Source organism: Kryptolebias marmoratus, linkage group LG13 (assembly GCF_001649575.2).
Source record: "Kryptolebias marmoratus isolate JLee-2015 linkage group LG13, ASM164957v2, whole genome shotgun sequence".
NCBI classification, from domain to species: domain Eukaryota; kingdom Metazoa; phylum Chordata; class Actinopteri; order Cyprinodontiformes; family Rivulidae; genus Kryptolebias; species Kryptolebias marmoratus.
In genome coordinates this window covers 8,881,714-8,893,530 of record NC_051442.1, presented here as the reverse complement: position 1 = coordinate 8,893,530, position 11,817 = coordinate 8,881,714, and the positions used below count along the sequence as shown (strand labels likewise).

The 11,817-nt window shown below is 40.9% G+C and overlaps 1 protein-coding gene across 1 annotated transcript; it reads right to left on the bottom strand.

Moving 5' to 3' along the window:
- Positions 1-73: 73 nt before the first annotated feature.
- Positions 74-11,777, bottom strand: ubtd2 (ubiquitin domain containing 2). Its single transcript, XM_017421271.3, has 3 exons — positions 11,611-11,777; positions 8,452-8,688; positions 74-1,424 (listed from the first exon to the last, which is right to left on the bottom strand). Exons 1-3 carry the CDS (start codon positions 11,678-11,680, stop codon positions 913-915), a joined length of 819 nt encoding a protein of 272 aa, XP_017276760.1. The 5' UTR covers positions 11,681-11,777; the 3' UTR covers positions 74-912.
- Positions 11,778-11,817: the final 40 nt, after the last annotated feature.

Genomic DNA, 11,817 nt, shown 5'->3' with positions numbered 1-11,817 from the left:
CAGAATATGTGACCACGGTCCCAAACACACCGGCATATTTTTGTTGTAGTAAAATAATACAATTAGACAGGGGTTAGGGAATATCAGCAATGACCATTTTTTTATTTAAAAACATTCTATTTTTAACCAAAATATGCAATCGTGTCTCTGAAGTCCATCCTTTAGTCGCATGGTTGAAGTGTGGTCTGTGTCCTGAGCATCCACGCACACACTTATTCACACACAAAGGATAATTACTTACTGTTTATCAAATGATTAGTTTGATTGTTCAGTGAAGCAGAGTGAAGTATTGAATCCAGCAGCAGCTTGGTAAATTACACAGCCATGCTTCCTGACTGCGACTTGTTGACAATAAAGGACTTAAATCTCTGTGCTAACAAACAATATGAAACTTCCTTCACAGCTGTTAGCTTTCTCACATACAGTAATCCTCTGCCTGAAATGTTTTTCATAAAAAGCCTAAATAACTTCAATTACAGTTGAATTGTTGTGTTTCCTTAACTGTCTGCATTGTAAATGTGTTTCTAACCCTGTGGCCCTATAATCACAGTTCATCTTGCCGACCGTCTCAGAGCAGAACTTGAAAGGAAACCGACACAGAAACATTCTGCCTTCAGCGCTGCCAAGAAAACCCTTTAAACCATCTGACAAAGTTCTCTTTTTGTAGTCTGGTTTCCATAGGAACAGTTAAAAAGACTTCAAAAAAGGGTCAAAATTTTAATGTGTAAAACCAAAACAAAGAGTCTTTTCTCCACAGAAGAGTCTTTAAATGCCAGCAGATGCTGACCTCTGCCCTGACGTAGCCCTTCTCAGGAAAAATAACAGAAGAGGAGAAGAATCAACTTTAATTCTGTTTTGTGCCTTGTTCTTCTTCTTCTTTTTTACACTGCCAGGCCTGTAGTATGTTCGGATTTAATTCTCCACCGGCGTCGGCTCCTGAGGGACAGCAGACACTCCTTCCACTGCTGCTGGCCCGCAGGCCTCTGCTGTATGGCCCGGTGGCGTTACAGGCTCTGGTGGTGGACGCTGGCTGAGGATAACCTGAACTACATAGTCCCTGGAAATGTTGAGTTGGTCCAAGCGCAGCCTGTCAGTCAGTGGCCGACCTGAGAAAAACCAGCGCTGGGTTGCGGCGGGCACGCCCTCCTGACTTTGCAAGCGCCGCTTCATCACGCCCACTGTGTCCGTGGAGTGGACCGCCAGCCTGAGGTCGCAGCCCGTGGAGAGCCGGAGCCGGAGCTGACACTCACCTCCTGGGACGGGTTCGCCGGCGCTGCCGGTGGATGGGTCCGCCGTGACGGAGTCGGGGTCGGAGCCGTCGGGCTCGTCGGAGCGCTCTTCGATCATGTTGACGGGAGGAGAGAGGCAGTAAACTGGCAGCTGGTAACGATTCCCCAGTTCGTCGTAACATTCAGTCAGAGCTCCTGCAGGAAAACACAAAGACGAAATAAGCCTCAACATTTCTTTCATGCCATTGTTGTAGAGTAAGTTTATCTTAGGTCGAGGAATGACAGAGTCGTAGCCGCTCTGGTCAAACCTTGAAAATAACTTAACGGGTCTTTTGAGATATTGCAAGATGTCCCACTCGGAGTACTGGATGTGATGTGAGGGACTCTCAGATACTACCACATCAAATTTGAGCTCAATATATGTAAAAGTGACTGAGCTGGCTGTGGCATCCATCTTAAATTGGATTGTCTCCCAAAGTGACTCAGTTGCTGTTCTTAAATGTCTTTTTTTTTCTATGTATTTTTTTCTGAAACTTATTAGCCTCAAAGATATTTAATGCATAATTCAACGCAGTTCTCTTAACCACAGAAGTAAATACAAGAATCTGCAGTAATGTATTTCCATGTTACTCCAGCAGGGAACTTGAAAAAACAATATATTTATATGTTTTAATAACCAGATCTATTTTTAGCCATAATTTGTTGTATTATGGAACTCCTGTAGACCTACTGGAAACTATAAATCAAAAAGACCACTTACAGTAACTTACAAAACAAATATAAGTGTAGGAAGGCAATTTCTGTGATTCACAGGTAAATGATTAACCGGGAGATTCCAGTGCAACGCAGCTTAACAGTTATATTCAACAGAAAAATAGTTGGCAAACTTTTACCAAAATTTTTTTTTAGGATTCAATGATTGGTGTGAGTAATTTAGAGTAAAAAAAAAATTATTTAATTGGCCTCGCTTCGCTGATCTGGATACCTTTTTGGCGCATGTTGTAGCTATCCTTCTAAAGTTTTTATTATTGCAATAAAAACTTGAAAGTCAAATAGTAACATTCTTTTTCCTCTTTAACAAAACAATTCCCATTACCTCGTAAAGCATGATAAAAATGGAGAAATGAGAGTTCGAGCAAATAAAAACCCATGACTGAAAGAAAGGATCGGAAAGCAAAAGCAGGGAGAAAATAAAAGGTCATTTGTTATGACCTAGTATGATTCAAACATTCAGAACAAAAAGCTGAAGGATGAGGGGGGAAAATAAGATGTAGTGAAGAGGTCATATACTTTTCATGGGAGAACCCCAGCTTTCCTCAGGGGGATTTCAGACTGACAGGCCCACCACACATTAATATAATAACTGCCATACCTGATATCACAGAAATTCTATTGTGGTGATGGGCCTTTACTGGTTTCCAATTAAATTAAAGCTTAACCCCAAAAACAGTCTCATAACTCTCTATGTTGTTTAAACCGTTTTTGAAAAGACGGCAACGACGCTGCCGATCAGATGCTGCTTCAATTTGAACGCGTGTGGGGGGCAATAAAAAAAAACGTTCCCCTCAAAATAAAAAAGCCCACCACTCCATGGTTTTTTGCAAACATTTCAAAAGGTCGCCGCATCACTTGCGCTGTTGTGTGACTTAAAATGCACCACGGGCCACACGCGAAAGACGACGAGTTCTGTGGTAACCGAGACCGAGCTGAAAAAGCCCACAGGCTGTTGCACTATGATGCCTTGATCAGAGCTGCTGTGTAGGAAAGATGGGGACATTAGAGTAAATGCAGGCGTCAGGAAAGGTTTGCCTGAGTCAGTGTGAGAGTGAAGAGCAGAAAGAGTGAACCTGACAAACTCGGTTTCGAAAATGTGCAGCGAGGAGCATAAATAGCCTTCACCAAAAGAACATTTATGTCTACCCCCCCGCAACACACTCTGTAAAAGACAGTTTCGTAATATGGAAAAAAAAACGCTTTAATATAAAGCTAAATAATCTTCTCTGATGATACAATTCATTTTCTAACACATTAAGTGTTGAGTCGACGTTGGCCAGTTGGAGCTGCGATGACACACATAAGTACTGTAACTTTCTTATAGAGGTGTTTACAACATCAGATTCATTTTGTGAACACTTTTATCTATAATAAGTTACAAATGAGTAAAAATCCGCATAAAGACTGCCACAGGTTTTTAAAACAGAGAAAAAGGTTTTAGTATCTTTAGAGAAAAATCTTTTCGATTGACCTCAATTCCAGTCAGCTGAGAAAAAAACAAAAAAGATTGATCTGGAAATACGGATTTGCAACAAATACACACATTCATTCATTGATTAAACGTGGACGCAATTTGTGCACACACGCACACACATGCACACACACACATTAGAGATCTGTTATTTCTGTTGTAAGTAATGTGCTGGACTTTATGAAGCAAAGGAGTGCGTTGGTGTGCTGCGTACGATCGTTTCTCCACCGCTGGATGGTATCGTCTCGACTTGGTTGGAACAAAAAAATGTTAAAAATCAATTGTCTTGTCTGATCAATAACAAAAGGAAACAAACGCAAGATAAACAAGCCGCACCGCTCTTTACCTTGTAACTGAAAGGTGTCATAAATACTGACGTGATGAGTCAACTAATGACATTCCTTCTTTGTGTTGATGGTGCAAACAAAAGTTACATTAGTTAATATTGCCCAAGATTAAAATTCACCAACTTCCAACTTAGACAAGATATCCAGCCTCTGATTACTGATGTGCCAACAGTGATGGGCGATGAAGGATGCCTCTTACCACAAAAGGCTAAAATAAATACATATGTTAAACCTCCTTCACTGTCAGTGAATACTGTCACAGCTCCTATTCCTCCTATTATAGTATTTATCTTTTAGCCTCTACAGGTAGTGTTAAAAAATACATAAATGAAAAAAGATACATGTAAAAAACAATCACTGAAGGAGACCAAAGCAGAAAGACATTGGTTTGACTTAGACTTTTAACCATAACCACCCTGAATGCAACATTATTTATAACAGCTGAAAGCGGGTTAGGGTTGGCGTCTAAAATAACTGAATAATTGAACACGTTTTTATTTGGTGGAAGCTGAATGGAGCGTGTTGAACCAAGAGCTGCAGCAAATGGCTTCTGTGGAACCACTTCTGATGAGCACAAAGTTGATCTCCGGCCTGATTTTACACAGGAAAAACGAAGTGGGAGCATTTCAGAGAGACAGTTCTTCTCTGTTAACCGAGAAAGGACTGTTAAATTTCCTAAATGGCACTAACAAAGTCCCTACAAGTAATTACTGTAACTGAGATTTACAGTGACCTAAGTTTTTATTTATTTTATTTTTAAAGTACTTGAGTAATCTCCGGTGATGGCAGTATTAGTCTGTTGAGAAGCCATTTATGATGTTTAGATCCAAAACAAAAAAATCCTGTTTTGTTCAAACGGATTATCAAAAAAGTAAATAAAGCCTAAACTACTATCAGTAAAAAGGCTCTTGTTTAGTTTTGTGCTTTAGCCACTGTTTACCCCAATAAAATCAAAGGCATTGATCATTATTGACCAACCCAACTGAAAGAAGTCTGAAATAAGCATTTTTTTGGAAAGCTGGACCTACTATGATTTTGATCCCAGGATTTTCTTTTAAAAACAAAGCTCAAATTTGTGTTTGTAAAGTTTAATATCTTCATTCTTGGACAACTGCTGGACCTTTCCTGGGGCTCTGTCTCCCTCAGGATGAACTATAATCACGAGAAATATCAAAACTATTCCAAATATGTGTAAAACTAATACTATACCCTCGGGCTTCACATAAAACGCTCAATGCTTTGTGCTGACAGGGTGAACTACAGACGTTCAACACGTTAAACATCACACACATGTTGCGCAAAGACATCTGCCTTGTTATTGTAAACATGTTGGCGTGGAAGATGTGTTATTTTGGCTAAAAGCTGCACATCGATCAAGACCAGCCTTGGAGCAACTAGTCTGACTCTTACCTAACGTTAATCTGAGAAGCTGAGTAGCACTTTTTTTGTGCTGCGATATCATGTTCTAAAAAAACTCTGTGCACAAGGCTGACCTTGTTTTCCTCCACACACAAAGTGAATCAGTCAAGCATCCTCAGAAAAACAAGTCTTTTGAATCAATTACGATTATTTTCCTTATGCTTTAGTATTTTTATTTGATATTTATTGCATGGTTGGTAGTAACTGTTACTAATTAAATAAAGTGAGCGTGTTTGACATCATCGCTGATATCATTTAAGCATGTTGTAATTACTAAAAACTCAGATTTAGATGTTTTTTTTCTACGGACTAGTGTGACTAGCAAGATTAAACAGACAAAATCTTGAGCAAATCCTTCCATTAACTCCTGATTTAAATGCAAAAACAGAAGGGTTTATAGTTCTTTTAAAGGCAGGGATGTTTACAGACCTTCTGGTCCTTGCAGGCTGGTTGAGTGAAACAGTGATGTCAGGTTTGGGGAATTCACAGCTGCAGCCCAGCAGGATCTGAGCTGACCTAGCCAAACTACCAAGGAGGAATGAAGCAAAAAGCCCATCACTAGTAACAAATAAACCCTCCGTTTCTACACGAGCCAAGTTGTTTCACATCTCGAGGATATTGGCAAAATATCGTTCAATTTTGGCTTTCTACAAAGGACTTCATCAGGAAAATAAAATGTGAAAACTAAAAAGCTAGGCCACTAGCAATGGAAGGGCTGAAATGTATGTAAAAAATAAATAATAAAAAAGAACAGTTTTAAAACAATTACTCTGACTACACCATTAATCTGACAGGGTGGTAGGATTGTATAGGATTATTGATTTATGGTCCTTACCTGGTCTTTTAGTGCATTTATAAATAGAACAATTCAATCAGTTAGGCTTTCTGATTAACTGAGAATCGGTTTAGTTTCTGGCATTAAATGTAACTCTCCCTCAAACACACACACACACACTTCAACTTATTACAAAGGGAACACGCACAGGTGAAACCAAGAATGGAAATAATGACAAAATGTTACATCATCATCCAATTTACTCCCTGAGTCAAAAGACTTACCTAAATCTAAAAATAAACCTGAACTGAAACAGAGTCCCAGTCTCCCCTGCCTCCAAATCAAATCCAGAATCATCCCACACCTTCCACACCTGATAAAGTCCTATCTGACTCAGGTATACGTGAGCCAAATAAAAGAACCTCGTGTTGACATTAAGTCCAGGCTACAAGGCTTTTTAAAATCTGTCCCAGGGAAAGCTGGCATACTGTGTGCAGGCTGCTCTGTCGGTTTCATTTCTGACAGGTAAAAAAACGGACAGGGAACTGGCAAAGAAACAGGAAAAGATTAAGAAATTTGACTAATTTAGCATCAGTTTCATGGCAACAGTCTATTAACGCCAAAACCCAAGCAGGTATTTCTTTGAACATGCATCTTGGTCTTTTTCTTTCGGCTGTTCCCTTTTCAGGGGTCACCACAGTGTGTCGTCCTCCTCCATCTAACTCTGTCTTCTGTGTCCTCTGTCCTCACTCCAACTACCTCCTGGTGCTCTCTATGCATTTAGCTTCAATAAATATCAAATCTATACAAGGAAAAATGTTTTTAATCTGTGCTAATAAGGCACAATCTTGTTTTAACGTTGGTTAATTATCGCCCGCTGCAAAAAGTCTCCTTGGAGTGTCCTCCAATGAGACAGTTGGAGGTTTGATTCCTGGTAGCAGTCACATGTCAAAGTGTCCCTGGGTAAGACACTGAACCCCTCATTGCCTTCGATGTGCCTCTTCGGTGTATGAATGAATCTTAAAGCACTGATTAGTAGAGTGCCATTCTATTTTATGTGTTTGTGAGTGTGTGCTCGTTTGTCTGTCATGTTACCAAAATATCTCAAACAACTGGACAGATTTTAATGAAATTTTCAGAAAGTAATTGTTGGACGTACGTCTATCTTTGGGAGTCAATCCAATTCAAGATGGCTGCCCCAGCTCATTGCTCTTAGCAATCACTAAAATGGTTATAACACAGCCAGTTTTACAGGAGTTAAGCTAAAATTGGTGTGGCAGTAGCTTAGACTAATTCACAACACAGACTCCAAGTGCTACATGTTGTGAATGACATCTTTGCTGTTCTCATCAGCTCTGTTTGTTAGCAAAATATCTCAAAATACCACTGGACAGATTTTAACGAAACTCACAAGAAACTCACAACATAACATTTCGAGCCCCAACAGATCTCGCAAGATTGTAAGAGACTGCGCAAAACGTCATTTAAAAAGTTTGACCAAAACAGATATAACTTTGTCTTGAAATGATCTGCTGTTTAAAACTCTGGCATAAAAGGCAGCGGGCTACGAAATGCTAGTTCTTTAACATTATAGTGTGTATTATTTTTATCAGAAAACTTATTGTCTATCAAAATTGGTGGAGAAAAACAACAGGTAAATGAGAAGTTTATGTAATGAAACTTATGTCCATGTGAAGTTTTGACAGGAGCTGCTGGTCACTGCTCTGAAGTGTGTTTTAAATGCGCACTCTCTTCCCTATACACACACGTCAGTGATTCCTTCATTAAGTTCTATTTTCCGGGGATAAAGAGCACACCACTTTTCATTTATTATTTACTGATTCTTTCTGCGGTACATACAGTCCTGTCCTTCCCATCACTGAAAAGTGGTCATTGAGATTCATTAAGAGGTTCTTAAACTCCTCTAAGCTGCAGACTTAATGATGCAGACGTTCATCGGCTGGTTCAACAAAAAGTCAATAATAGTCACGTGGCAAAGGAGCAGCACAGAAGCAACTCACCCAAGCAGAAATTAACAACAATGTGTGGCTAAGATTACTTCCTGTTTATATGGTATTTCAACATCAGATGACACTTCCTAGGGAAGCTTCACTACTCTGTTTAGGTTCTCAGTTCTAACATGTAACCTAATAATGCTCGCAGCTCCAACTAGTGGTAAAGGTTAGAATCTGGTGGAAGAAATTAATATTGTGACCTGACAGAGAAACCTCACAGTTAATCCATTTAATAACCTCCTTTGAATTATCAACAGCAAACTGACCTATTTGTCAGATCAGGAAAAAAAAAAAAAAAGGCAAAACGACCTCATGAACAGTGCCTCACAGCCATCAAGCATCTTTATGTTGTTGCTCTGACAGTGCAGAACAAAAACACTGAAGTCTCAGTAGCACGCAGCACGACAGTAATGTGTCTTACCATGTGGCAGTGTGATGCTGGCCCCATCAAGGATGGCCTGAGCCAGCAGGTGGTCATTACTCTCAAAGGCACTGGCTGCAGCCCGCAGCGCATCCCAGATCTCCTTCCGGCCCTCGAACGCTGGCGCCGTATCCCAGAACTCATCTCTTTTGCTGCGCAGCTGGCCTTCAGTCATCGGGTAGTCACTTTTCCATTTAGGCCGCTCTCTCTTTAGGGGCTGGTTACGCCCTAGAGCCACTGAAAGAAAGGATAAGAGAGAGGGATTAGATGGAAAAGAGAGAGAGAGGGAAGCAGAATGATGGAAAAGGTAGATACGGAGAAACCAAGAGGGGAAGATAGTAAATATTAACACAGCATGAGTGAGGTTGGGGTGAATGAAAAAGGGAGTGAACAGAAGGGGAGGAAAGTGTGAAATTAAAAAAGTAAATAAAATTACCAAAGCAAGCAAAGGAGACACAAAGGATTACAGAGGACAAGAATAAACTAAACGAGGAATTATCTAAAACAAAGAATCAGTGTTTCTTATGTTGTTCTGCTCAACCGAGTGTAAAATATTGATTAAACATGTGACTGTGCACCATCAGTGAGACACAACGAGCACACAGACGATGCCGAACTGAAACCAGAAAACCCTGCTAAAACGTTAGGCTAATTGTAGCATCAAACGGTGCTCCATCTGCAGCAGAACGGCTGATGAATAACACCATCTGGATCACCGCTGAAGAGGACGACAGGTTCAGGACAGTGTGTGCGTTCGTTTCCCAGCATGCAACACAAAGACGGGCCGGAGGGAGGAAAACGATGGAGGATCAAGGTGTTGCGTTCCACCTGCTGCCGATCACGTGACACGAACTGATGACCCTAAACTTCAGCTGACTGTTTATAGTAAATAAGGCACGAACTGTGTGTGACCCTTTTCGTGTTCAGCGACCTACAAACCAGAAATCTACCTGCACACCAAAAGTTATGCAGGGCTAAACAGAAATATAAAAGCAATTGCTGAGGGAGACATTTAAAAAAGAAAAAGAAACACAAGGCATGATTTGTTTTTAAATGATGCTTGAAAAAAGTGTTAGGTGCCGCAAAAAACACATAAAACAAAAATAGCAAAAACCACTTTTAGAAAATGCATACTCTACGTCTAAATGTATGCGATTATGCAAAACATTAGTAAAATACCCTGGAGGTTCAAAAACAGTGTGCAGCTTTCATAATAAAACTGCCTGACTGCAATTTTTTGACTTGACTGGTCAATTTTCATAAAGCTGAAAGAAACTAACAGAAAATACGATATTTTTAACCCACTTCCCCGCATTTTTATTCATTTGTGCCCTTTCTATTATAAATTAGCTGCTCAACCGGTCATCTTCAGGCTCTAAAGTCCTCTTATCCATGTGCCCCTCATTCATTTAGGCATAAATATATTCAAATTATTATTATTTTCCACATGTAAGATGCTGTCATTTCAAAGACGCAGTTCTTGTTGGTTTTGTGATATGTAAAAAATGGCTTGTGATGCAGACGTTGGAAACTGTACTGTCATCAAATCCAAAAAGATGGAAGCGCTCAAACAGGATACAGAAATCTGCAACACAACCTCCAAAACCAAGAGCTCAGCACAAAACTGGAGAAGTTGATTTGCCAGATTTGCCGCAAAAAACAATGTCATCCAAACAATCAAAACCCAATGAAAACATTTAGACACTCCATGCACTCGATCATTTCCCACCAATAACTGCAGGAGTACTTGTGAATGAGGTGTTTTGAATTATACGTCTCCTAACTTTATGCTATCCCACTTTCCAGCTTTGGTTTGTCAGCAATCCATGAATACATCTTTAAGCATTAGCCTAATTGGCTGCCCTTCAGTGTAGCTCAGAAATCCCCAAGGATTTATGTAGGCCATGTACAGCATGTGTAACATTTTTACACCACACTAAGAAGTAAAACTGATAACGATGTCTGCTTTATTAGCACGTGGACGTGCATATGGTCAGATTGGCTCGCCTCTGCTGAATGTGTCAAGTGGCAGCTGCTTCTTGCATCTGTTTTCGAAAAAAAGGAACAATTTGATGCCGTTTCATGTTAAACGTCACATCCAGTCGTGCAGAAAAACAAAGCATGGGAGTAGCCATGGATAAATGTACATGTGAGGAGGAAGACAGGAAATCGAGCTTTATCTGAACATCTCGAACAGCCTCCTCCCCACTTGTGCAGCTTTATCTCCTAGTCTGTAATTAAAATAACTAGGTGAACCCCCTCCTCGGACCAGGAAACTACCCTGCAAAGTTGCCAACAAAACTTTAGATTAATTAAAATGTCTAAAACAGAAGTTTAGTCGCACGGAAGAAAATCTAAATAAACTGAAGGAAATGCCTCAGTCTGTTAATTACTGACTTATCAAGCCTCATGATGATCCACAGCAGGGCTGTTCTGGTTCTTTTTTTTATTTTTGTTTTTTTGCACACAAGATACAATGAAACCCTTCTGCCGGAGGTCCTTTGTGCTGTTTCCACACTTTGTTCTCTTCTAAGCATGTTTACAAAAATAAAAACCACACACTTCCTCCATCATTAAAGTTGTGACACTTCCTCCACTCTCTGCACGAAAACATGCTTCAAAAAAAAAAAAAAAAAACGAAGAGAAAATACTTTTTTGCAGGGGATGCAAATGCAAACGTATATATATTTGTAGGAACTTGTAGTTCGGCAGTGTTGTTGTATTTAAATGTCTGGTCTCTCTGAGACCCTCTCCCTGCATGCCTCTGATGCCTCTGACCCATATTTGTTGTGCACACAGCTAGCAGGCTAACTAGCTTCGTTTTAGCCGGCTAGCTCAGATAAGGAACAAAGGGAAGCGGCGCAGCACAGTAAATATTATCTAGTTGGTGAAGTAGCGAGCAGACGAGGAGGGTTTTCTCTTTTTTTCCTGGCTTCGAAGCCCGCTGTGCGGAGAGGAGACAGCCGGGGAAGGCTGCTCTGCCTCTCCGCCTGTCTGCGGCTCCGTCTGGCTCGGGTATGAAAAAAAAAAAAGGAAGAAGGACCTCCAGCCTTGGACAGCATGCAGAAAGCCAAGCGGAAAAGCCCCCTTTCAAAAAGCTCGTGAACACCCAAAGGCGTCCCCCCTACTCCAACCTCCCCCTTCTCCTCCCCGAGTTACCTCCAGTGCCGTCCGAGTTCTCGTTCAAGCTGCCCGAAGAGTCGTGGTGGCTCCCGACACAGCCACCCATGGATGTTTCAGCGCAGCAGCCCGGGTTCGGTAGCTCACCCCCGGCCCACAGATAGAGCTACATCCACTAACCCCCACTCTCCTGGTTTTCTCTACCACCCCCCCCCTCCTCCCCTCTCCTCCCCTCTCCTCTCCTCC